Genomic DNA, 27,247 nt, shown 5'->3' on the forward strand with positions numbered 1-27,247 from the left:
TAATTAACGACAACACATAGACAATTAACGGATCAAATACGATAAACGAACGGCACATAACCTATCATGCTTTTCTAATCATAATCAACACCCAAACATGCGATTTCCCCACCCGATAACCCAAGAATAATAACATACGATACAACCTAGGGTTCTAAACATTTTTATATCAACAAGAATGCGATTCATCTTCTAATTGCAAGATTCGGTAAGAATAACACATAAACATCGAGGATGCCAATTAATCACCAAGAACATCATAATCATCAAGAACAACACATAATCATCAAAATCCCAATTAATCATCAAGAACATCATAATTATCAAGAAACTCCCAATATCAAGATTATCAAGATTCCCCATGGAATCATCAAATCAACATCAATAATAATTACCATAATTTCGCCATTCACAATAATATGGGGGAAACCCTAAGGGGAAATCATAGCTATGAAAATAGATTTTGTTGAGACATGGGTTACCTCTTAGCCTTAATTAATTCCTTGGCTATGAAGGATCTTTCTTTAAGCTTTCTTGCTTTCTTGATTTCTTCTAAGGGAATTCTTGGAGCTCTCCTGGGGTGATGGGGCGTCTAGGCGTGTGGGGGGTTCCGGGTGTCTCCTAAGTTCCCTATTTATATATTTAAGACTCCTAATTAGGGCCTGAATGGTATGGGTTTACTAATTCTATTCCTTATAGGACTCAGGGACTTGCTTTAGGGATAAGGGCCTATATTAATTAAAGCGGATCTTAATCACAATCTGAATAGTAAAAGGTTTACTATCTTTATTCCTAATAGGCTTAAGCCTCTAATTTAGGCAAGGGTCCACGGTTCACGGTGGACCCTAATAATTAATTAAAGGGGAACTAAACATAATTAATCAGATTTAATTATTATTAGCGGGATTAATTAAATAATTAATCCAGGATTAAAGGCCGTAACACGGGGTGTTACAAAGAGGCTATCGGTTATAATCATAACCAATATATTTTGCTCCGCCGATAGCCATTTCCGGTTTGGTCGGGTGGCCGAGGTGAACCCATCCTCTTTCCCGAGTAAGTACCCGAGATAGTCCTTGTACCCCGTAGTTTGGGTGCTAATCCACCCCTTTCGGTCATAGTTGGACACACCTGTGGTGGTCAATTTCAAGAGCTTGGCCAAGCGGCCTTCGGAAAGCACAATTTCCTTGCCGCGGACTTTGGTGGTGATTTCTACCTTGTCACCCCGTTTGGTGGCTACAAGGTGTTGATAGAACTCCTTCACCAATTCGGGGTACGTATCCCCTTTGATGGTGAGGTACGTATCTAAAAGTCCTTGGTGCTCAAGCATATCAACCAATTCCGGAGAGAATTGATCGGGTTCAAGTGCTTTACCTCCGATCACGGTGTAATCGGCATTGTTCCACTCCGGGGTGCGGATTCCGAGGGGTTTCTTTGGCATCGCGATGGGTGGTACTTTTCCGGTGGATTTTCCGGCGAGGTTTCCGGCGAGTCTCCGGCGAGGTGGGCAGCGCTCCGGCGTGTTTTCCGGCAGCACGTTCTTCTTCGTGGGCAAGGAAGGCGGCGGCAAGCTGGGCTCCGGTGATGGCTCGGCGAGGGGAGGTGGCGGCTTTGGAGTGGAGTTGGGCGGTGCGTGGCAGCGGGTGGCGTCCAGGCGAGTGGCGGGCGGTGCCGGTGCCGCGGGTCTTCTCCGGAGGTGATGGCGGCGTGCGGCGGGGTGTAGCCTGGGCGGTCAGTGGTGGCTCGGCTGCTGGCGGCGGTGGTTTCGTGGGGCCGGTGATGGGGCGACGGGGTGGTGAGATGGGTAGGAAGGGCAAGGAAGAGGGAGTGTGGGAGAAGAAGGGTTTTTGATTTGGGGATTTTGTGGGTTTTAGGGATTTAGAGGGGTTTAACAAGGGAGTGTCCCCTTGAGGTTTCAAGAAATACTCATGGCTTAGTGGTTGGGACTTGGACTTATAAATGGGAGGTTTAAGGTTCAATCCCTAGTGGTGACATTAGGCATTTCTTGATGAGGTGATTTTTGTCCTTTTCCTTGTTTCGTCTTTCAGTGAGGAAGGGTTGGGTGGATGGCATAACTTGTGTTTTACTCTCGTAGTGGAATCGGAATTTGAATGAAAAGGAATCTTTATTCATAATACTTTCCAAGTAGCTAAGCTAAGTAGACATAATGCTCCCGAAGTAATTAAACTAAATAAGTCGTCTATACGATATAGGGGGTGGTTACAAGGGGGTGATGGCTTATCCTAGACAAAATTCGCTTTCGGGGTTTTTTTCGGCGGGGTCCGTATGGTCCTCGTCTTCAGGGATTGGGTTTTCCCCTCCTAGGCCTTCTTCGTTTCCGAGGTCGGCTTGTGTTTGGCTCATGACGAATATTTTTCCGGGAGCGCCGTAGCCCCCTTGGTGACCAGTATTCTCGTGTTGGCCCGTGGTGGTGGGGCGCGGTCTTTGGGGCCGAGTGCATTGGAAGGCCTTGTGTCCTTCCCCTCCGCAGTTGAAGCATCGCCAGGGGTTGCCTGCGCAGTCCTTGCCTCTGTGACTTTTGTTGCATCTCGGGCAAGGAAAGTTTCTTGGGTTCGCTTCGTTGCTTCCCAGGGGCGGCCTTGGGTTAGCCGGATTGTTTGATCTCGTGCCGATGTCGTTCCTTGTTCTTTTCACCGGTGGTGCCCCACTTCCGGTGTTCCTTCTTCGCATTTGCTCCTGAGCTCCGCGTTGAAGTAGTTGGATCCGATAGAGGTTCGCGGCACTGACGTAAGCTTCGTTGAGGGTCTGGGGCCTACTTACTACTAGCGCCTTCCGGGCTTCGAAGTTGAGGCCTGATACGAATCTTTCTACCTTGGTCACCTCGGTGGGGACAAGTTCGGGTGCAAAGCGCGCCAGTTCGAGGAATCGTTTATGGTACTCCACGACGGTGGCTGTCCCTTGCTTTAGATGAAGGAACTCTTCATACATGGATGCTTTTATGTGGGTTGGGTAGAACCGTTCACGTAATCGTACCTTGAGGCTTTCCTAGTTGAACCCCGGTTCTTGTCGGTGGGTGGGTCCTTCGTGGATCCACCAGAGGTCGGCCTCGTGTCCGAAGTAGAACGAGGCTATTTCTACACGACGCTCCTCTGGGCATTCTACTACTCCTAGAATCTTGTCAAGAGTCCGAATCCATTCCTCCAGGACTGCGGGGTTGTAACACCCCTGATTTTCAAGACATTTAAAACTTAGTAATAAAGGTAACATCTCATTAAATCCCAAAGCGTAACATAAGTGTACGGGGTGCTATGCCACACCTGGGCTAGAGAACCCAGGTGTACAGGCTGTCTAACTACTATCCTCCGAAATATAAATGCATAACATGGCACGCAGGCCGAAAGGGAAACTATACTACTTCTACGCTCCAGTTCTAGCGCGCTCCAATGCTCTAATCCTATGTGCCTGATAGCCAAATATATCTGTTCAGCGAGAGATGCTGGTAACCCACTCCAACGCGTTGAAATACAATACATATAGCAATATATATATATAGATATACGAAAACCATTTTGAGCATGAGAATATATGCTACGAATTCTAGCTTTAAAACCGGGAATGACTCGACAGATAAGGTCAGACACAAGCAACAGTTATAATGAGCATATGCAGTTCACAACAGATAAGGCAGATAAGGCAGAGCATAAACAATGATCATAACCCAACATGAAAAATCCCCAATATAAATCCCATAGTCACATCTCCCAAGACACTCGTAATCACAACTCGTCCATGTCACAACACATAACACACTTTGTTGGCGCCACAGGACCAATCGCATGCCCATACATGAGGGTCAGCGCATATAGCTCTGACACGGCCCCGCAGCACCCTGCCCCATATCGCAACACGGAGGGGTCGATCGCAACCGACCGATGAACCGCAGTTCATCATAGTGTTTGATCGCAACCAAACAGTGGACCGCAGCCCAAGAGAGTGTGTCATCTGACTGTAGCCAGGAATTCCCATCTGACTACAGCCAGCCTCTGAACCGCTGCTCAGGAAAGATGTCACCTGATTGCAGCCAGGAATTCCCATCTGACTACAACCAGCATCTGGACCGCAGCCCAGGATACCGTCATCCGACTGCAGCCAGGAATTCCCATCTGACTGTAGCCGACTTTTGAACCGCAGCTCAGGATAACCAATCCGATCGCAACCGAATTGGGGCAACACGCACACATAACACATAGCAAGCACATGCAACCCACATTAAACATTGGGAAGGGGGATAAAGCGTATAACAACCTTATGCGTGATCCATCACGTACTAAGAATAGTCCTAAGGGGTTCATACTTCTTCCACCTAGGTCAACGGGATACCAATTCAACTAGCATGCAATATAATAGACTCATAAACCTACGAACGGTACCCGAAATATCAAACTAGACATAGGCACGACAAACGGGGTCCGTTGGGACACCACAGGGATCGGGGAAACATCAAACGGGGAAGCCGGGGTCCCGAGGGGGGGGGGAATTCCAGCGGGTAGCCGGTGGGTGGGGGTCCACCCGCCGGCTGCCCGCCGACCATCACTGTTCCGGGCAGCGGGTGCCCGGCGGGCAGCTGCCCGCCCGCCGGCTGCCCGCTGCCGGAACTGCCCGGAGTTGCCACGGGTAGGTGGCGGGTCCCCGACCCCCACCTACCCCCCACTGACTCTTTTCATCACTTTTCGCCCCGGGAACCGTTGTGGAACCCGAAACCATGCTTAGACACTTTTCAACGCAATTAACGACAACACGTAGACAATTAACGGATCAAATACGAGAAACGAACGACACCTAACCTATCATGCTTTTCTAAACATAATCAACACCCAAACATGCGATTTCCCCACCCGATAATCCAAGAATAATATCATACGATACAACCTAGGGTTCTAATCACTTTTATATCAACAAGAATACAATTCGTCTTCTAGTTGCAAGATTCGGTAGGAACAACACATAATCATCAAGGATACCAATTAATCATCAAAAACATCATAATCATCAAGAACAACACATAATCATCAAAACCCCAATTAATCATCAAGAACATCATAATTATCAAGAAACTCCCAATATCAAGATTATCAAGATTCCTCATGGAATCATTATATCGATATCAATAATAATCATCATCAATCGCCATTTACAACAATATGGGGGAAACCCTAAGGGGAAATCATAGCTATGAAAATAGGTTTTGTTGAGACATGGGTTACCTCTTAGCCTTAATTAATTCCTTGGCTATGAAGGATCTTTCTTTAAGCTTTCTTGCTTTCTTGATTTCTTCTAAGGGAATTCTTGGAGCTCTCCTGGGGTGATGGGGCGTCTAGGCGTGTGGGAGGGGGTTCTAGGTGCTCCCTAAGTTCCCTATTTATAGATCCAAGGGTTTATTTAGAGTTTATTCCTATTGGGTTTAGGGGTTGGGTTTACATAATTGGGCCCATGGGCTATGGTGGCCTTTTTCCCTAATTAACCATTATAATTTATTCTTTCTCCTGGGTTATTAATTAATTAATTAATTAATCAGTTGGTTTTAGGATCCGTAACACGGGGTGTTACACTCTCCCCCCCCTTAACAGGAAGCTTCGTCCCCGAAGCTTGGCCCTGGGTGACAAAAAGAAAGGAAAGTTTTCCCTTAGTTACCTGGAGTGAACAGCTCGGGGTACCGCTCCTTCATTGTGTCCTTAAGTTCCCATGTGGCTTCCTCGGTCCCGTGGTTGGTCCAGAGAACCTTCACCATTTCCACGACTCGGTTCCGGGTATTTCTTGTTTTGGTGTCCAGGATTCTTACGGGTTTCTCTTCGTATACTAGTGACTCGTCGAGGTCCACGGTCTCGTGTTGGAGTACGTGGCTTGGATCGTGTATGTATTTCTTTAGCTGAGATACGTGGAACACGTTGTGTACTCGTTCTAGCTCGACAGGTAAGGCGAGACGGTAGGCCAAGTCTCCGATTCTCTCCACGATTTCGTACGGGCCGATGAACCGGGGGCTGAGTTTTCCTTTTCTCCCGAATCTCATTACCCCTCGTGTGGGCGAGATCCTTAGCCAGATCTTGTCCCCGAGGCTGAATTCGGCTTGCTTCCTTTTTAGGTCGGCGTACGACTTCTGGCGGTCTTGGGCGGCCTTCATCCTTTCCTGGATGTGTTTGACCTTAGCTATGGTGTCTTGTAGGTATTGGGGGCCCAGTGTTACCGGGTTGACCATATCTTCCCAGCATAATGGGGTTCTACATCTCTGACCATACAGTGCTTCATATGGTGCCATGCGAATGCTCGCGTGGTAGCTGTTGTTGTACGAGAACTCGATGAGGTCTAGGTGTTCTTCCCACGTCCCTCGGAAGTCGAGCGCGCAGGCTCTTAGCATGTCTTCGAGGGTTTGGATGGTTCTTTCGGTTTGGCCGTCTGTGGTGGGGTGAAAGGCTGTGCTTAGCTTTAGTTGCGTACCCAACGCCGCTTGTAGCGATTTCCAGAATTGCGAGAGGAACCTGGAATCTCGGTCGGACACAATGTTCCGGGGAACTCCGTGGTATTTCACTACCCGGTTTACGTAAGCTTGGGCTAGTTGCGTCATCGTCCATGTTTCTTTCATGGCAATGAACCGCGCTGTCTTGGTGAGTCGATCCACTATGACCCAGATTTTATCCTTACCGGTTTTCGTTGGGGGTAGCCCTCCGACGAAGTCCATGGATATGGAATCCCATTTTCCTTGTGGTATTTCAAGGGGTTGTACGAGCCCCTTGGGTTTGCATCGTTCGGCTTTTACCTTTTGGCAATTCAGGCACTTGGCCACAAAGTCTGCGACTTCCTTTTTCATATTCGGCCACCAAAATGATTTCTTTACGTCTTGGTATAATTTTTCACCGCCTGGGTGGACGGAGTAAGGGGAGTTGTGTCCTTCCTCCAAGATCTGCTGTTTCAAGTGGGGGTGCGTTGAGGGTACACACCACCTCCCTTTGTAGCGGAGGCTGCCGTCTAGGTGTGCTTCGAAGGGGCCCTCTTTCCCTCGAGTCAGGTCGCGGCGGATTTTATCTAGTTCTGGGTCCTGTTGTTGTCCTGATTTGATTTCCTTGAAGAGGGTGGGCACGGCCTGTGTGTTGAGTAGATAGGCATTGGGGCGAGTTTGTCCTTGCTCTATTATTTCCAAGTGTAGCCTTTGGAAGTCCCTGTACAGATGGTCCGGTAGGACCCACGTGGTGTTAAGGGAATGATTTGTCTTTCGGCTTAGGGCATCCGCCACCACGTTGGCTTTTCCCTCGTGGTATTGAATGTCTAGGTCGTAGTCCTTTATGAGTTCCAGCCATCTTCGTCGTCTCATGTTTAGGTCCTTTTGAGTAAAAATGTACTTCAGGCTCTTATGGTCGGTGTAGGTCTTGCATTGTACTCCTTACAGGTAGTGCCTCCAAATTTTCAGTGCGAATACGATAGCGGCTAGCTCGAGGTCATGGGTGGGGTAATTTTCTTCGTGAGTTTTGAGTTGCCTGGATGCGTAAGCTATTACCTTGCCATTTTGCATTAGTACGCATCCTAACCCCTTCTTGGATACGTCGCTGTAGACTTCAAACCCTTCCGACCCGGAGGGTATGGCTAGCACGGGTGCAGTGGTTAGTTTATCCTTCAATGCTTGGAAGGCCGAGATGCAGCCATTGTCCCAACGGAAGGGGGTTTCCTTTTTCATGAGCTTAATGAGGGGCTGGGCTATTTTGGTGAAGTCGGGTACGAATTTCCTGTAGTAGCCCGCTAGACCTAAGAAGCTTCGGACTTCCGAGAGTGAGTTCGGCGTGGTCCATTCTTTAACGGCGCGAACCTTAGCGGGGTCCACCCTAATCCCTTCCTTGGTTATCACGTGGCCCAAGAAGGCTACGCTGTCTTGCTAGAATTCGCACTTGGAGAATTTAGCGTAGAGTTGGTTCTCCCTGAGGGTTTGCAGAGATATGCGTAGGTGCTTCTCATGTTCTTCTTTATTTCGGGAGTAGACTAGGATGTCGTCAATGAACACGATGACGAAGTCATCCAGGTGAGGTCGGAATACTCGATTCATGAGGTGCATGAATATGGCGGGCGCGTTAGTGAGGCCGAAAGGCATTACGGTAAACTCGTAGTGGCCGTAGCGTGTCCGGAAGGCCGTTTTCTGGATGTCCGGTTTGGCCACTTGGATCTGGTGATACCCGGATCTTAGGTCGATCTTCGAGAATACCCCTGCCCCTTTGAGTTGGTCAAATAAGTCATCTATTCGGGGAAGGGGGTACCTGTTCTTTATAGTAACTTGGTTGAGTTCCCGGTAGTCGATGCACAGGCGCATGCTCCCATCCTTTTTCTTAACGAATAGTACCGGTGCTCCCCATGGGGAGGTGCTGGGCCGGATGTAACCCTTGTCTAGTAGTTCTTGGAGTTGTGTTTTCAGTTCCTTCATTTCCTTTGGTGCTAGCCGGTAGGGTGGTTTAGAGATCGGGGCGGCGCCCGGCATGAGGTCTATGGTGAACTTGACCTCTCTGGTCGGGGGTGCCCCGGGAATCTCGTTTGGGAAGACGTCGGTGAACTCGTTGACCACTGGGATGGCTTGTGGTTCGGGCGTTTTGGCGTTGAGGTCTTCGACTGAGCATAAGAAGGCATCGTTTCCTTGGCCCAGATACTTCTTAATTTTCATCATGTTTATCAGCTTGATCCCTGGATCCTGGCGGGCACTGCGGTACGACACCCTCTTACCGTTTGGCCCTCGTAGGACCACTTTCTGCTCTCCGCACAGGATTTGCGCTTGGAACTTCCCTAGCCAATCCATGCCCAAGATTACTTGCATCCCATCCAGTTGAAACTGGATCAGGTCGCTGGGAAATTCCACTCCCTGAATGGTGATCATTACATGCTCGTACATGCGATCACATTTTATGACCTCGCCTGAGGCCACCTTGACTTGGAGTCGTACCTTGGTGGTGGCGTTAAGACCGAGCTGGGCGGCGAACTCGGTTGCTATGAATGAGTTGGTAGCCCCTGAGTCGAATAATATGACAGCTGGGGTGGCGTGCACTAGGAAGGTTCCGGAGACTACGTTGCTATCTCCGATCCTGGCCTTGCTTAGGGTGAGGATTTTTCCCCGGGTAGTCGGCGTGATGGTTTGGTCAAGTGGGGCGGTTTTGGGGTTCTTAGCTTCCTTGGCGAGAATTAGACGACTTCCTTCGGGTTTCCTTTTATACCCCAGTTGCATCCCTGGAGGCGGGTCCGCTACCTTTTGTAGCTGACATGCCTTGGCATAGGCCTCTCCGAGGGTCTTTGGTTCTTGGGCGGCCAAGGACCTCTGATGTTCGGGCTTAAGGCCCGTTAGGAACTTCCTGACTTTGATCCCTTCGGTGGGTACTATCCCGGGGGCGAGGCGAGCCAGTCGGCAGAATCGTCGGTAGTATTCTGAGACCAGGGCCGTCCCCTGTCTTAGATTGAGGAATTCCTCGCACATGGCGGCCTTCAGGTGGTTGGGGTAGAACTGTTCTCGTAACCGCGTCTTTAAGTCCTCCCAGTTGAATTCGGGGTCTTGCTCGTACATAGGCCCCTCGCGGGCCCACCAGTCGTCGGCCTCGTGCTTGAAATAGAAGGAGGCTATCCTGACCCGGTGGCGTTCGGGGCATTGGGTCGTCCTGAACACCTTGTCGAATGTCTCAATCCATTCCTCGAGGGTTGTGGGGTCTTCGTCTCCCGAGAGGGTGGGTGGTCGATGTGCCGAGACTTGGTGGTGGATTTCCAAGTTCTCGTCTGTCGGCAGAGGTTGGGGTACGATAGTATTCAGTGCCTGGGCAATTTGGGTCAGGCGTTGTAGGGCCTGAGTCAAGATTTCTTGAGAGGGGTGTCCCGGTGCTCCTGACTGTTTCTTCTTGGGTGCCATTCCTGACGATTAAAGGTCGATGTTATTTTGTGTTTTAATCTTGATATAATAAGTGGGGAAGGGATTCCTAATATTAGAGAGGGATAAAGTGAGGGGAGGTTATGTGTAGGTTTCACAATCTCACCGCGCGTCCTAAGATTCCTGAGTCCCATGTTCCTAAATACCTAGAGTTCAAGCTTAATATCCTAAAGTCCGGTCTTAAGAGTCTTTTCCTAGGGTCAAACTTAGGCTCTGATACCAACTGTAACACCCCTGATTTTCAAGACATTTAAAACTTAATAATAAAGGTAACATCTCATTAAATCCCAAAGCGTAACATAAGTGTACGGGGTGCTATGCCACACCTGGGCTAGAGAACCCAGGTGCACAGGCTGTCTAACTACTATCCTCCGAAATATAAATGAATAACATGGCACGCAGGCCGAAAGGGAAACTATACTACGTCTACGCTCCAGTTCTAGCGCGCTCCAGTGCTCTAATCCTCTGTGCCTGAAAGCCAAATATATCTGTTCAGCGAGATATGCTGGTAACCCACTCCAACGCGTTGAAATACAATACATATAGCAATATATATATAGATATACGAAAACCATTTTGAGCATGAGAATATATGCTACGAACTCAAGCTTTAAAACCGGGAATGACTCGACAGATAAGGTCAGACACAAGCAACAGTTATAACGAGCATATGCAGTTCACAACAGATAAGGCAGATAAGGCAGAGCATAAACAATGATCATAACCCAACATGAACAATCCCCAATATAAATCCCATAGTCACATCTCCCAAGACACTCGTAATCACAACTCGTCCATGTCACAACACATAACACACTTTGTTGGCGCCACAGGACCAATCGCATGCCCATACATGAGGGTCAGCGCATATAGCTCTGACACGGCCCCACAGCACCCTGCCCCGTATCGCAACACGGAGGGGTCAATCGCAACCGACCGATGAACCGCAGCTCATCATAGTGTTTGATCGCAACCAAACAGTGGACCGCAGCCCAAGAGAGTGTGTCATCTGACTGTAGCCAGGAATTCCCATCTGACTACAGCCAGCCTCTGAACCGCAGCCTCTGATCCATCACGTACTAAGAATAGTCCTAAGGGGTTCATACTTCTTCCACCTAGGTCAACGGGATACCAATTCAACTAGCATGCAATATAATAGACTCATAAACCTACGAACGGTACCCGAAATATCAAACTAGACATAGGCACGACAAACGGGGTCCGTTGGGACACCACAGGGATCGGGGAAACATCAAACGGGGAAGCCGGGGTCCCGAGGGGGGGGGGGGGGAATTCCAGCGGGTAGCCGGTGGGTGGGGGTCCACCCGCCGGCTGCCCGCCGGCCATCACTGTTCCGGGCAGCTGCCCGCCCGCCGGCTGCCCGCTGCCGGAACTGGCCGGAGTTGCCACGGGTAGGTGGCGGGTCCCCTACCCCCACCTACCCCCCACTGACTCTTTTCATCACTTTTCGCCCCGGGAACCGTTGTGGAACCCGAAACCATGCTTAGACACTTTACAACGCAATTAACGACAACACGTAGACAATTAACGGATCAAATACGAGAAACGAACGGCACCTAACCTATCATGCTTTTCTAAACATAATCAACACCCAAACATGCGATTTCCCCACCCGATAATCCAAGAATAATATCATACGATACAACCTAGGGTTCTAATCACTTTTATATCAACAAGAATACAATTCGTCTTCTAATTGCAAGATTCGGTAAGAACAACACATAATCATCAAGGATACCAATTAATCATCAAAAACATCATAATCATCAAGAACAACACATAATCATCAAAACCCCAATTAATCATCAAGAACATCATAATTATCAAGAAACTCCCAATATCAAGATTATCAAGATTCCTCATGGAATCATTATATCGACATCAATAATAATCATCATCAATCGCCATTTACAACAATATGGGGGAAACCCTAAGGGGAAATCATAGCTCTGAAAATAGGTTTTGTTGAGACATGGGTTACCTCTTAGCCTTAATTAATTCCTTGGCTATGAAGGATCTTTCTTTAAGCTTTCTTGCTTTCTTGATTTCTTCTAAGGGAATTCTTGGAGCTCTCCTGGGGTGATGGGGCGTCTAGGCGTGTGGGAGGGGGTTCTAGGTGCTCCCTAAGTTCCCTATTTATAGATCCAAGGGTTTATTTAGAGTTTATTCCTATTGGGTTTAGGGGTTGGGTTTATATAATTGGGCCCATGGGCTATGGTGGCCTTTTTCCCTAATTAACCATTATAATTTATTCTTTCTCCTGGGTTATTAATTAATTAATTAATTAATCAGTTGGTTTTAGGATCCGTAACACGGGGTGTTACAGGGGTCCTCTTCTCCGAAGAATGTGGGTGGTCGGTGATTCGAGACTTGTCGAGCGACGTCAGAGTTTGTATTCACCGGAGGCGGTGAGGGCCTGGCGTTGCGAAGGGCCGCGTCGCTTAACGCCTGTGCGACTTGTGTTAGTTGCTGCAGGGCTTGGGTCAAGGGGTCGTTGATGGCGGGTTCCGGAGTCCTTGATTGCCTTCTGTTCGGAGCCATGCTGTCGTCTTTCTGGTCAGTGTTTATAAGAATGTTAGGTTAGAGTTCGATGCACTTCTGGTGAAGTGATAAGTGGGGAAGGGCAACGTGTAGGGAAGTCATGTGTAGGGTTCACAATCTCACCGCGCGTCCTAAGATTCCTGAGTCCTATGATCCTAGGTACTTAGGGCTCAAGCCTAACATCCTAAAGTCCGGTCTTAAGAGTCTTTTCCTAGGGTCAAACTTAGGCTCTGATACCAACTGTAACACCCCAGATTTTCAAGACAATTAAAACTTATAAATAAAGGTATTATCCCCTTAAATCCCCAAAACATAATACAAGTGTACGGGGTGCTATGCCACACCTGAGCTAGAGAACCCAGGTGCACAGGCTAACTAACTAATATCCTCAATAATGTAAATGCATAATATGGCACGCAGGCCGAAAAGGGAACTATCTACTTCTACGTTCCGAGTTCTAGCGCGCTCCAGTGACTTATTCTTCTATGCCTGAAAGCCAAATATATCTGTTCAGCGAGAGATGCTGGTAACCCACTGCAACGTGTTGAAATACAATACGTATAGAGATATATATATATATAGATATACGAAAACCATTATGAGCATGAAGATATATCCTACGAACTCTAGCTTTTAAAACCGGGAGTGACTAGACAGTTAAGGCTAGACACCAGCAGTAGACATAGCAAGCATATGCATTTCACAATAGATAAAGCAGTTACGACAAGGCACAAATGGTAATCATAATCCCATCATAAACAATCCCCAATATGAAACCCACAGTCACATCCCAAGGCATCATAGTCACGACTCGTCCATATCACACACATAACGCACATTGTTGGCGCCACGGGACCGATCGCATGCCCAAACATGAGGGTCAGCGCATATAGCTCTGACACAGCCCCGCAGCACCATGCCCCGTATCGCAACACGGGGAGGTCGATCGCAACCGACCGATGAACCGCAGCTCATCATAATGTTTGATCGCAACCAAACAGTGGACCGCTGCCCAAGAGAGTGTCATCTGACCGCAGCCAGGATAAAGGACGAACCGCAGCTCGTATAGAAACGTTTGATCGCAACCAAACGGTGGACCGCAGCCCAAGAGAATGTCATCTGACCGCAGCCAGGAATACCAATCTGACCGCAGCCAGTTTCTGAACCGCAGCTCAGGATAACCAATCCGATCGCAACCGAATTGGGGTAGCACACACACATAACACATAGCACGCACATGTAACCCACGTTACACATTGGGAAGGGGAATAAAGCGTATAACAAACCTATGCGTGATCCATCACATACTAAGAATAGTCCTAAGGGGGTTCATACTTCCTTCACCTAGGTCAACGGGATACCAATTCATCTAGCATGCGATATAACAGACTCATAAACCTACGAACGGTACCCGAAACATCAACTAGACGTAGGCACGACAAACGGGGTCCGTTGGGACACCACGGGGATCGGGGAAACATCAAACGGGGAAGCCGGGGTCCCGAGGTGGGAGAAATTCCAGCGGGTAGCCGGTGGGTGGGGGTCCACCCGCCGGCTGCCCGCCGGCTGACACTGTTCCGGGCAGCGGGTGCCCGGCGGGCAACTGCCCGCCCACCGGCTGCCCGCTGCCGGAGCTGCCCGAATTGCCGCGGGTAGGTGGCGGGTCCCCTACCCCCACCTACCCCCCTGTAACACCCCTGATTTTCAAGACATTTAAAACTTAATAATAAAGGTAATATCTCATTAAATCCCAAAGCGTAACATAAGTGTACGGGGTGCTATGCCACACCTGGGCTAGAGAACCCAGGTGCACAGGCTGTCTAACTACTATCCTATGAAATATAAATGCATAACATGGCACGCAGGCCGAAAGGGAAACTATACTACTTCAACGCTCCAGTTCTAGCGCGCTCCAGTGCTCTAATCCTCTGTGCCTGAAAGCCAAATATATCTGTTCAGCGAAAGATGCTGGTAACCCACACCAACGCGTTGAAATACAATACATATAGAGATATATATAGACATACGAAAACCATTTTGAGCATGAAGATATATCCTACGAACTCTAGCTTTTAAAACCGGGAATGACTCGACAGATAAGGTCAGACACAAGCAACAGTTATAACGAGCATATGCAGTTCACAACAGATAAGGCAGGTAAGGCAGAGCATAAACAATGATCACCACCCATCATAATCAATCCCCAACATAAATCCCACAGTCACATTTCTCCAAGACACTCATAATCACAGCTCATCCATATCACAACACATAGCACACTTTGTTGGCGCCACAGGACCAATCGCATGCCCATACATGAGGGTCAGCACATATAGCTCTGACACGGCCCCGCAGCACCCTGCCCCGTATCGCAACACGGAGGGGTCGATCGCAACCGACCGATGAACCGCAGCTCATCATAATGTTTGATCGCAACCAAACAGTGGACCGCAGCCCAAGAGAGTGTGTCATCTGACTGTAGCCAGGAATTCATATCTGACTACAGCCAGCCTCTGAACCGCAGCTCAGGAAAGATGTCACCTGATTGCAGCCAGGAATTCCCATCTGACTACAACCAGCTTCTGGACCGCAGCCCAGGATACCGTCATCCGGCTGCAGCCAGGAATTCCCATCTGACTGTAGCCGGCTTCTGAACCGCAGCTCAGGATAACCAATCCGATCGCAACCGAATTGGGGTAACACGCACACATAACACATAACAAGCACATGCAACCCACATTACACATTGGGAAGGGGAATAAGCGTATAACAACCTTATGCGTGATCCATCACGTACTAAGAATAGTCCTAAGGGGATCATACTTCTTCCTCCTAGGTCAACGGGATACCAATTCAACTAGCATGCAATATAATAGACTCATAAACCTACGAACGGTACCCGAAATATCAAACTAGACATAGGCACGACAAACGGGGTCCGTTGGGACACCACGGGGATCGGGGAAACATCAAACGGGGAAGCCGGGGTCCTGGGTGAGACGACTTTCCAGCGGGTAGCCGGTGGGTGGTGGGCCACCCGCCGGCCACCCGCCAGTTTCTACTGTTCCTGCAGCGGGTCGCCGGCGGGCAGCTGCCCGCCCGCCGGCCGCCCGCTGCCAGGCGGCGGTTTACGGCTATGGGTAGGTGGCGGGTGCCCTACCCCCCACTGACTCTTTTCACACACTTTACACCCCGGGAACCATTGCGGAACCCGAAACCATGCTTAGACACTTTACAACGCAATTAACGACAACACGTAGACAATTAACGGATCAATTACGAGAAACGAACGACACGTAACCTATCATGCTTTTCTAAATATAATCAACACCCAAACATGCGATTTCCCCACCCGATAATCCAAGAATAAGATCATACGATACGACCTAGGGTTCTAATTACTTTTATATCAACAAGAATACGATTCATCTTCTAATTGCAAGATTCGGTAAGAATAACACATAAACATCAAGGATGCCAATTAATCACCAAGAACATCATAATCATCAAGAACAACACATAATCATCAAAACCTCAATTAATCATCAAGAACATCATAATTATCAAGAAACTCCCAATATCAAGATTATCAAGATTCCTCATGGAATCATTATATCGACATCAATAATAATCATCATCAATCGCCATTTACAACAATATAGGGGGAAACCCTAAGGGGAAATCATAGCTATGAAAATAGGTTTTGTTGAGACATGGGTTACCTCTTAGCCTTAATTAATTCCTTGGCTATGAAGGATCTTTCTTTAAGCTTTCTTGCTTTCTTGATTTCCTCTAAGGGGATTCTTGGAGCTCTCCTGGGGTGATGGGCGTTTATGCGTGTGGGGGTTCTGGGTGTTTCCTAAGTTCTTTATTTATATATTTAAGACTCCTAATTAGGGCCTGAATGGTATGGGTTTACTAATCCTATTCCTTACAGGATTCAGGGACTCGCTTTAGGGATAAGGGTCCATATTAATTAGAGCGGATCCTAATCACAATCTGAATAGTAAAAGGTTTACTATCTTTATTCCTAATAGACTTAAGCCTCTAATTTAGGCAAGGGTCTACGGTTCATGGTGGACCCCATTAATTAATTAAAGGGGAACTTAACTTAATTAATCATATTTAATTATTATTAGCGGGATTAATTATTTAATTAATCCAAGATTAAAGGTCGTAACACGGGGTGTTACACTCTCCCCCCCTTACAAGGGGCTTCGTCCCCGAAGCCCGGTGTCATAGTCCACCCTTTCGCCCCTAGACATCTCGTAGTTCGGCCTCCTGGGTAGGGGTGTGGCCCTACGTTTGTCTTAGTTTTGGGTAGGCTGCACTTTTGGTGGCGTTGTGATAGAGAAGTTATGGGTGTACCTCGGTTTCCTGCGCTGGAACTGGGTGCCCCACGAGTGCCAAAGGCGGCCTCGATTGCTGCCACCCTCTGATCGAGTGCGCGTGTGGTGCGAATCAAGGATGAGAACCCTTCTTCCATGATTTGGTTTTGCCGGTTGAGCTGTGCGAGAATGCGCTCATTGACCGAGCTCTCGCTTTGATCTCTCGGGTCCCTTCCGGATTGTGGTTGCACTGTCGGGTCGGGCCCGTCATCCTCCTCCTGTTCCTCATTCTCTCCCGTGCCTCCGCAATCTTGCATGGCCTGCTTGAGCTTTTTGTTGGAGATGTCCAACCGATCAACCAATTCCCTACGTTCCTCCTCGGGTTTTTGGCAAATTTCTTCGAGGGTGAGATAGTGTCCTCCCTCGGTGTAGTAGATGTCGTTGCGGCGGAGGTTTTGGGCATTGAAAACCATGCCATTGGCGGTCTTGACTTCGGTGTGGCTTAGGTCTACCCCCTTCTTCTCCATGATCCAACTTAGGATCATCCCGTAAGGTAGGCTAAGCCGGTTGCTTGCTTTGCAAAACTCTATGTGTTTTAACATGAGTGCCGGCAGGTTGAACTTGATTTTATGTTTTAGGAGATACGCAAAGGCGCACTCCAAGCTCCCTACATCCTTGCTCTTGTTATTGGTGGGCAAGAGGCTATCGGTTATAATCATAACCAGTATCTTTTGCTCCGCCGATAGCCACTTTCGGTTGGGTCGAGTAGCCGAGGTGAATTCGTCCTCTTTCCCGAGTAAGTACCCGAGATAGTCCTTGTATCCCATAGTTTGGGTGTCAATCCACCCTTTCCGGTCATAGTCGGACACACCCGTGGTGGTCAATTTCAAGAGCTTGGCCAAACGGCCTTCGGAAAGCACAATTTCCTTGCCGCGGACTTTGGTGGTGATTTCTACCTTGTCACCCCGTTTGGTGGCCACAAGGTGTTGATAGAACTCCTTCACCAATTCGGGGTACGTGTCCCCTTTGATGGTGAGATATGTATCTAAAAGTCCTTGGTATTTAAGCATATTAACCAATTCCGGAGAGAATTGGTCGGGTTCAAGTGCTTTACCTCCGATCACGGTGTAATCGGCATTGTTCCACTCCGGGGTGCAGATTCCGAGGGGTTTCTTTGGCATTGTGATAGGTGGTACTTTTTCCGGTGGGTTTTCCGGCGAGGCTTCCGGCGAGGTGGGCAGCGCGTTTTTCTTCGTGGGCGAGGAAGGTAGCGGCGAGCTGGGCTCCGGTGAGGGCTCGGCGAGGGGAGGCGGCGGCCTTGGAGTGGGGTTGGACGGAGCGTGGCAGCGGGTGGCGTCCGGGCGAGAGGCGGGCGGTGCCGGTGTCGCGGGTCCTCTCCGGCGGTGATGGCGGCGTGCGGTGGGGTGCAGCCTGGGTGGTCGGTGGTGGCTCGGCTGCTGGCGGCGGTGGTTTCGTGGGGCCGGTGATGGGGCGGCGAGGTGGTGGGATGGGTAGGAAGGGTGAGGGAGAGGGAGTGTGGGAGAAGGGGAAGAAGAAGAAGAAGAAGAGGAAGAAGGGTTTTTGATTTTGGGATTTTGTGGGTTTAAGGGTTTTGGATGGGTTTATTAAGAGGGTGTTCCCTTGTGGTTTCAAGAAACACACATGGGCTAGTGGTTAAGGCTTTAACTTATAGATGAGAGGTCTAAGGTTCCATTCCTAATGGTAACATTAGGCATTCCTTGATGAGGTGATTTTTGTCCTTTTCCTTGTTTCGTCTTTTAGTGGGCAAGGGTTGAGTGGATGACGTAGCTTGTGTTTTACTCGCGTAGCGGGATTGGAATTTGAACCAAAAATGAATCTTTATTCATAACACTCTCTAAGTAGCTAAGCTAAGTAGACATGATGCTCCCGAAGTAATTTAAACTAAATAAGTGGTCGATACGATATAGGGAATGATTACACGGGGTGATGGTTCATCCTAGACAGAATTCGCTTCCGGGATTTTCTTCGGCGGGGTCCGTATGGTCCTCGTCTTCGGGGTTTGGGTTTTCCCCTTCTAGGTCTTCTTCGTTTCCGAGGTCGGCTTGCGTTTGGCTCATGACGAATACCTTCCCGGGGGCGCCGTAACTCCTTTGATGGCTGGTGCCCCCGTGTTGACCCACGGTGGTGGGGCGTGGTCTTTGGGGTTGAGTGCACTGGAAGGCCTTATGTCCTTCCTCTCCGCAATTGAAGCATCGCCAGGGGTTGCCCGCGCAATCCTTGCCCCTGTGGCTTTTGTTGCATCTCGGGCAAGGGAAGCCTCTTGGATTAGCTTCGTTGTTTCCCAGGGGCGGTCTTTGGTTGGTCGGGTTGTTCGACCTTGTGCCGGTGTCGTTTCTCGTTCTTTTCACCGGCGGTGCCCCACTTCCAGTGTTTCTTCTTCGCATTTGTTCCTGAACTCCGCGTTGGAGTAATTGGATTCGATAGAGATTCGCGGCACTGGAGTAAGCCTCGTTGAGGGTTCGAGGTCTGCTTACCACTAGCGCCTTTCGAGCTTCGAAGTTGAGGCCTGACACGAATCTCTCTATCTTGGTCACCTCGGTGGGGACTAGCTCTGGCGCGAAGCGTGCCAGCTCGAGGAATCGTTTATGGTATTCTATGACGGTGGCCGTTCCTTGTTTTAGATGAAGGAACTCCTCGTACATGGATGCTTTTACGTGGGTTGGATAGAATCTCTCTCGTAGTCGTGTCTTGAGGTTCTCCTAATTGAATCCTGGTTCTTGTTGATAAGTGGGCCCCTCGTGGATCCACCAGAGATCGGCCTCGTGTCCGAAGTAGAACGAGGCTATCTCTACGCGGCGTTCCTCCGGGCATTCTACTACCCCAAAAATCTTATCAAGGGTTCGGATCCATTCTTCCAGGGCTGCGGGATCCTCTTCTCCTGAAAACGTGGGTGGTCGGTGATTTGAAACTTGTCGGGCAACGTCTGAGTTTGCGTTTGATGGAGGTGGCGGGGGCCTGGTGTTACGAAGGGCCGCGTCGCTTAACGCCTGCGCGACTTGTGTTAGTTGCTGTAGGGTTTGGGTCAAGGGGTCGCTGGTGGCGGGTTCCGGAGTCCTTGATTGTCTCCTGTTCGGCGCCATGCTATCGTCTTCCTGGTCAGTGTTTAAGTTAGAGTTCGACGCACTTCTTATGAAGTGATAAGTGGGGGAGGGTTTTAGAATGATCAAGGGCAACGTGTAGGGAAGTTATGTGTAGGTCTCACAATCTCACTACGCGTCCTAAGGTTCCTGAGTCCTATGTTCCTAGGTGCTTAGAGTTCAAGCCTAACGTCCTAAAGTCCGGTCTTAAGAGTCTTTCCTAGGGTCAAACTTAGGCTCTGATACCAACTGTAACACCCCTGATTTTCAAGACATTTAAAACTTAATAATAAAGGTAATATCTCATTAAATCCCAAAGCGTAACATAAGTGTACGGGGTGCTATGCCACACCTGGGCTAGAGAACCCAAGTGCACAGGCTGTCTAACTACTATCCTCTGAAATATAAATGCATAACATGGCACGCAGGCCGAAAGGGAAACTATACTACTTCTACACTCCAGTTCTAGCGCGCTCCAGTGCTCTAATCCTCTGTGCCTGAAAGCCAAATATATCTGTTCAGCGAAAGATGCTGGTAACCCACACCAACGCGTTGAAATGCAATACATATAGAGATATATATAGACATACGAAAACCATTTTGAGCATGAAGATATATCCTACGAACTCTAGCTTTTAAAACCGGGAATGACTCGACAGATAAGGTCAGACACAAGCAACAGTTATAACGAGCATATGCAGTTCACAACAGATAAGGCAGGTAAGGCAGAGCATAAACAATGATCACCACCCATCATAATCAATCCCCAACATAAATCCCACAGTCACATTTCTCCAAGACACTCATAATCACAGCTCATCCATATCACAACACATAGCACACTTTGTTGGCGCCACAGGACCAATCGCATGCCCATACATGAGGGTCAGCGCATATAGCTCTGACACGGCCCCGCAGCACCCTGCCCCGTATCGCAACACGGAGGGGTCGATCGCAACCGACCAATGAACCGCAGCTCATCATAATGTTGATCGCAACCAAACAGTGGACCGCAGCCCAAGAGAGTGTGTCATCTGACTGTAGCCAGGAATTCCCATCTGACTACAGCCAGCCTCTGAACCGCAGCTCAGGAAAGATGTCACCTGATTGCAGCCAGGAATTCCCATCTGACTACAACCAGCTTCTGGACCGCAGCCCAGGATACCGTCATCCGGCTGTAGCCAGGAATTCCCATCTGACTGTAGCCGGCTTCTGAACCGCAGCTCAGGATAACCAATCCGATCGCAACCGAATTGGGGTAACACGCACACATAACACATAACAAGCACATGCAACCCACATTACACATTGGGAAGGGGAATAAGCGTATAACAACCTTATGAGTGATCCATCACGTACTAAGAATAGTCCTAAGGGGATCATACTTCTTCCTCCTAGGTCAACGGGATACCAATTCAACTAGCATGCAATATAATAGACTCATAAACCTACGAACGGTACCCGAAATATCAAACTAGACATAGGCACGACAAACGGGGTCCGTTCGGACACCACGGGGATCGGGGAAACATCAAACGGGGAAGCCGGGGTCCCGGGTGGGACGACTTTCCAGCGGGTAGCCGGTGGGTGGTGGGCCACCCGCCGGCCACCCGCCAGTTTCTACTGTTCCGGCAGCGGGTCGCCGGCGGGCAGCTGCCCGCCCGCCGGCCGCCCGCTGCCAGGCGGCGGTTTACAGCTATGGGTAGGTGGCGGGTCCCCTACCCCCCACCTACCCCCCACTGACTCTTTTCACACACTTTACGCCCCGGGAACCATTGCGGAACCCGAAACCATGCTTAGACACTTTACAACGCAATTAACGACAACACGTAGACAATTAACGGATCAATTACGAGAAACGAACGACACGTAACCTATCATGCTTTTCTAAATATAATCAACACCCAAACATGCGATTTCCCCACCCGATAATCCAAGAATAAGATCATACGATACGACCTAGGGTTCTAATTACTTTTATATCAACAAGAATACGATTCATCTTCTAATTGCAAGATTCGGTAAGAATAACACATAAACATCAAGGATGCCAATTAATCACCAAGAACATCATAATCATCAAGAACAACACATAATCATCAAAACCCCAATTAATCATCAAGAACATCATAATTATCAAGAAACTCCCAATATCAAGATTATCAAGATTCCTCATGGAATCATTATATCGACATCAATAATAATCATCATCAATCGCCATTTACAACAATATAGGGGGAAACCCTAAGGGGAAATCATAGCTATGAAAATAGGTTTTGTTAAGACATGGGTTACCTCTTAGCCTTAATTAATTCCTTGGCTATGAAGGATCTTTCTTTAAGCTTTCTTGCTTTCTTGATTTCCTCTAAGGGGATTCTTGGAGCTCTCCTGGGGTGATGGGCGTTTATGCGTGTGGGGGTTCTGGGTGACTCCTAATTAGGGCCTGAATGGTATGGGTTTACTAATCCTATTCCTTACAGGATTCAGGGACTCGCTTTAGGGATAAGGGTCCATATTAATTAGAGCGGATCCTAATCACAATCTGAATAGTAAAAGGTTTACTATCTTTATTCCTAATAGACTTAAGCCTCTAATTTAGGCAAGGGTCTACGGTTCATGGTGGACCCCATTAATTAATTAAAGGGGAACTTAACTTAATTAATCATATTTAATTATTATTAGCGGGATTAATTAAATAATTAATCCAAGATTAAAGGTCGTAACACGGGGTGTTACACCCCCACTGACTCTTTTCACCACTTTTCGTCCCGGGAACCGTTGTGGAACCCGAAACCATGCTTAGACATTTTTCAACGTAATTAACGACAACACATAGACAATTAACGGATCAATACGATAAACGAACGGCACATAACCTAACATGCTTTTCTAATCATAATCAACACCCAAACATGCAATCTCCCACCCGATAATCCAAGAATAAGATCATACGATATAACCTAGGGTTCTAATCACTTTTATATCAACAAGAATACGGTTCGTCTTCTAATTGCAAGATTCGGTAGGAACAACACATAATCATCAAGGATACCAATTAATCATCAAGAACATCATAATCATCAAGAACAACACATAATCATCAAAATCCCAATTAATCATCAAGAACATCATAATTATCAAGAAACTCCCAATATCAAGATTATCAAGATTCCCCATGGAATCATTAAATCAACATCAATAATAATCATAGTAATTCGCCTATCTACAATCATATGGGGGAAACCCTAAGGGGAAATCATAGCTATGAAAATAGGTTTTGTTGAGACATGGGTTACCTCTTAGCCTTAATTAGTTCCTTGGCTATGAAGGGTCTTTCTTTAAGCTTTCTTGCTTTCTTCTAAGGGAATTCCTGGAGCTCTCTTGGGGAGGTGGGGCGTTTAGGCGTGTGGGAAGTTCTAGGTGTCTCCTAAGTCCCTTATTTATATATTTAGGAGTCCTAATTAGGAATTAATACTATAAGCTTGCTAATTCTATTTCTTTCGGAACTAAGGATTGGGTTTAGGGGTTGGGTATATATATGAGGGCCCATGGACTATCGTGGGCCTTTTTCCCTAATTAATCATTATGATTTATTCTTTCTCTTGGGCTATTGATTAACTAATTAAATGGTTTTAGGGGCCGTAACACGGGGTGTTACAGTATCACCCCACCCTCGAGGAGGACATAAATCCTTGCTAAGAATTTCATCCACCAAGGAAGGGATGAAACCCAATAGAACAAGAAAGACTAACCCAAAACCCCCCTTACCCTTAAGAACCCTCGGCAAGGATTAGGAGTCAAGACCAAGGGGTTTGACCCACTAAACCGACTGGGTCCAGACTTCTGGACATCCGAGGGGAACGTGCACGGAAACCATCACGAGAATTCCCCTGGAAGCCATAGAAACGAAGGGGACTTCGACACAGGAAGAGAAGATCAAACGAAAATCTTAGAATCAAACAAAGCCAAGGAAATGGGATCACCAGTTCGACTGCACGCCACAACCAAGCCCCAAACAGGCATAATCACCCGAAGCCAAGAGTCCTTAGTCCCTTTCCCTCCCCTTGCCAATCAAGTACCATTTCGTTAAAGAATCTGTCCTATCACTCCAAACCTCGCTCTTGATCCCTCATTACAGACGAACCCGTACATGGTGGCAACCTTCCTTCCTGTATTACGACCTTGAGACATCGACCCTATCCGCCCCTCGACTTTGAAACCTAGCCCTTGCACTCCTTACACCCCTTTAAACCCAGACCAAGAAAACATAGATATATATATGTATGTATATCTACCTCTAGAACTCGTGCTTAAGGATCAATGAACATGGTATGATGGGTCATCCTATGTATCCAAGTCCCTTTTATTGTGCACAAGGGCATGGTACTTGTCAGGACATGAATCTGTGCATTTTTGGGGTCCTTCCCGAAGGAATTGACTATTCCTAGTCACTTTCCCGCGGGTCCCCAACGGGTCCTTGACGGGACCTTGGCGGGTCCTTGGCAGGAGTTTGGCAGGCGGACGACCGCCCACCTCGCGCCCACTGGTACAATGTGCTAATTTCTTAACCCCTCATTTTATTGATTTGTAGTGCACTTGTGTGCCTCGATTGAGGAATGTGAGTCTTGGGTAAGGAACCATGGACCACCCAAACATAGTGTCTTACGTAAAAGACCTTGACGCACGAGACACCATCGGGAAATCACAATCAATTACATTGCACGAGTAATTGAAATCGGATCCTACGATACAACCGACTAGGGATGTTTGGCGTAAAGGATTGCGCAAACCAAGGAGGCGAGTTGGGAACTCGTACTAAGAACCCACGAAAACCTTAAAAGTCAAAATGCTAAGGAGGGACCGGGATTCCTCCAAACCATGGACATCGTTAGAGCAAATCAGAGGACTCCTTGCATGTTGTATGGAATCAAGAACTACGTAGCCCATGGTGCTAAGCAAAAGGGTGAAGAACACATTCGCGCCAAGACTTCAAGGGTCATTAAGGACCTACAAGGAGATGAGGTGACTCGTAAAGTCGCCGAGTCATCCCACAACGAGATTTGGTAACCGACTGCGCTTTAAAAGAAAGAGGGCACGCAAGGACACCTTCATCATTAAAAATAACACAAACAGGGCACAACAATGCCGAACCTCGGGTAAGACATGAAGTCTTACTAAGAATTTCATCCACTAAAGAGGAGATGAAATTCAATAAGAAGAGAAATTCAACCCAAAGTCCATCGACTCCCAAGAGACTTTGGGAAGAATTTGGGAAATGCGCCCTAAGAGATTGGCTTGGTTGACCCAACTCGGTCAAGACCTTGGGCGCATTAAAGAAGTAAGTGTTGAATCACCACGGGAAATTCCCTCAAGAAAGAAGAGAAGGATGAAACCTTAGCCTGGGAAGCAAGGTCTAACAAGGATCTTAAAGTCAAGCAAGCACCAACACCAAGGAAGGAGGATCATCAGCTCGTCGGCGCATCGTGATCAAAGCATCTAACCAGATTATTCACTTGGGATCGAGAAACCTTAACCCATCCTAGCCGAATTCCTTTCCCTCCCTCGGAAAATCTGCCCCTTCCTTATTTCAAAACCCTTTCTACCCTTCAGACCCCATTCTCAATCCCATGTTTTAACGATTCCATACAAGTGGCAACCTCGCAACCTAAGTTGCAACCTCGAAAACTTGATCCTAATTCCTCAATTCACAGTGTCCTCAAGTTTGAAACCCACTCTCTTAGCCCTGTAAAACCTAATCGCTCCCAAAAACCCAACACACATAGGCGTGCAAGTATACAAATTTCCCAGTGGAATACCTTCTCTATAGGACCACGGTCCTTCTCTTGACTCGTTAACCCTGCAATGATTTCCAAGCTTCGGGGACGAAGCTTCTCGTAAGGGGGGGAGAGTGTAACACCCCGTGTTACGGCCTTCAATCCCGGATTAATTATTAAATTAATCCCGTTAATAATAATTAAATATGATTTAATTCGGTTAGGTTTCCTTTAATTAATTAATAAAGGTCCACCATGAACCGTGGACCCTTGCCTAAATTAGAGTCCTAAGCCTATTAGGAATAAAGAAAGTAAACCCCTTACTATTCAGATTCTAATTAGGAATCCTAGACCTAGTTATCTATTAGGAATAAAGGAAGTAGGCCTTTTACTATTCAGACTACGATTAGGATTCCCTTTAATTAATTAATATGGTCCACTATGGACCATGGACCCTTATCCCTAAACCCAATCCTTAGTTCCAAAAGGAATAGAATTAGCAAGCCTATAATATTAGTTCCTAACCAGGACTCCTAAATATATAAATAGGGGACTTAAGAGGCACCTAGAACCTCCCACACGCCTAAACGCCCCACCTCCCCAAGAGAGCTCCAAGAATTCCTTTAGAAGAAAGCAAGAAAGTTTAAAGAGAGACCCTTCATAGCCAAGGAACTAATTAAGGCTAAGAGGTAACCCATGTCTCAACAAAACCTATTTTCATAGCTATGATTTCCCCTTAGGGTTTCCCCCATATGATTGTAAATGGCGAATTACTATGATTATTATTGATGTTGATTTAATGATTCCATGGGGAATCTTGATAATCTTGATATTGGGAGTTTCTTGATAATTATGATGTTCTTGATGATTAATCGGGATTTTGATGATTATGTGTTGTTCTTGATGATTATGATGTTCTTGATGATTAATCGGTATCCTTGATGATTATGTGTTGTTCCTACCGAATCTTGCAATTAGAAGACGAACCGTATTCTTGTTGATATAAAAGTGATTAGAACCCTAGGTTGTATCGTATGATCTTATTCTTGGATTATCGGGTGGGAAATCGCATGTTTGGGTGTTGATTATGATTATAAAAGCATTTTAGGTTATGTGTCGTTCGTCTATCGTATTTGATCCGTTAATTGTCTATGTGTTGTCGTTAATTACGTTGAAAAGTGTCTAAGCATGGTTTCGGGTTCCACAACGGTTCCCGGGGCGAAAAGTGATGAAAAGAGTCAGTGGGGGGTAGGTGGGGGGTAGGGGACCCACCACCTACCCGCGGCAATTCAGGCAGCTCCGGCAGCGGGCAGCTGCCCGCCGGGCACCCGCTGCCCGGAACAGTGTCAGCCGGCGGGCAGCCGGCGGGTGGACCCCCACCCACCGGCTACCCGCTGGAATTTCTTCCACCTCGGGACCCCGGCTTCCCCGTTTGATGTTTCCCCGATCCCCGTGGTGTCCCAACGGACCCCGTTTGTCGTGCCTATGTCTAGTTTGATGTTTTGGGTACCGTTCGTAGGTTTATGAGCCTGTTATATCGCATGCTAGATGAATTGGTATCCCGTTGAC

At 47.8% G+C, this 27,247-nt stretch overlaps 1 protein-coding gene across 1 annotated transcript in view; it reads left to right on the forward strand.

The window, feature by feature from the left end:
- The first annotated feature begins 1,445 nt into the window (after nucleotides 1-1,445).
- The window catches only part of LOC109178454, a 74,628-nt gene continuing 48,826 nt past the window's right edge, over nucleotides 1,446-27,247 (forward strand). Inside the window, exon 1 of the mRNA XM_019328089.1 lies at nucleotides 1,446-1,629. Within this exon, the coding sequence (XP_019183634.1) occupies nucleotides 1,446-1,629 (184 nt within the window). The remainder of the gene's footprint in view (nucleotides 1,630-27,247) is intronic.

The sequence above is a fragment of the Ipomoea nil genome, unplaced genomic scaffold (genome assembly GCF_001879475.1).
Source record: "Ipomoea nil cultivar Tokyo-kokei standard unplaced genomic scaffold, Asagao_1.1 scaffold0848, whole genome shotgun sequence".
NCBI classification, from domain to species: domain Eukaryota; kingdom Viridiplantae; phylum Streptophyta; class Magnoliopsida; order Solanales; family Convolvulaceae; genus Ipomoea; species Ipomoea nil.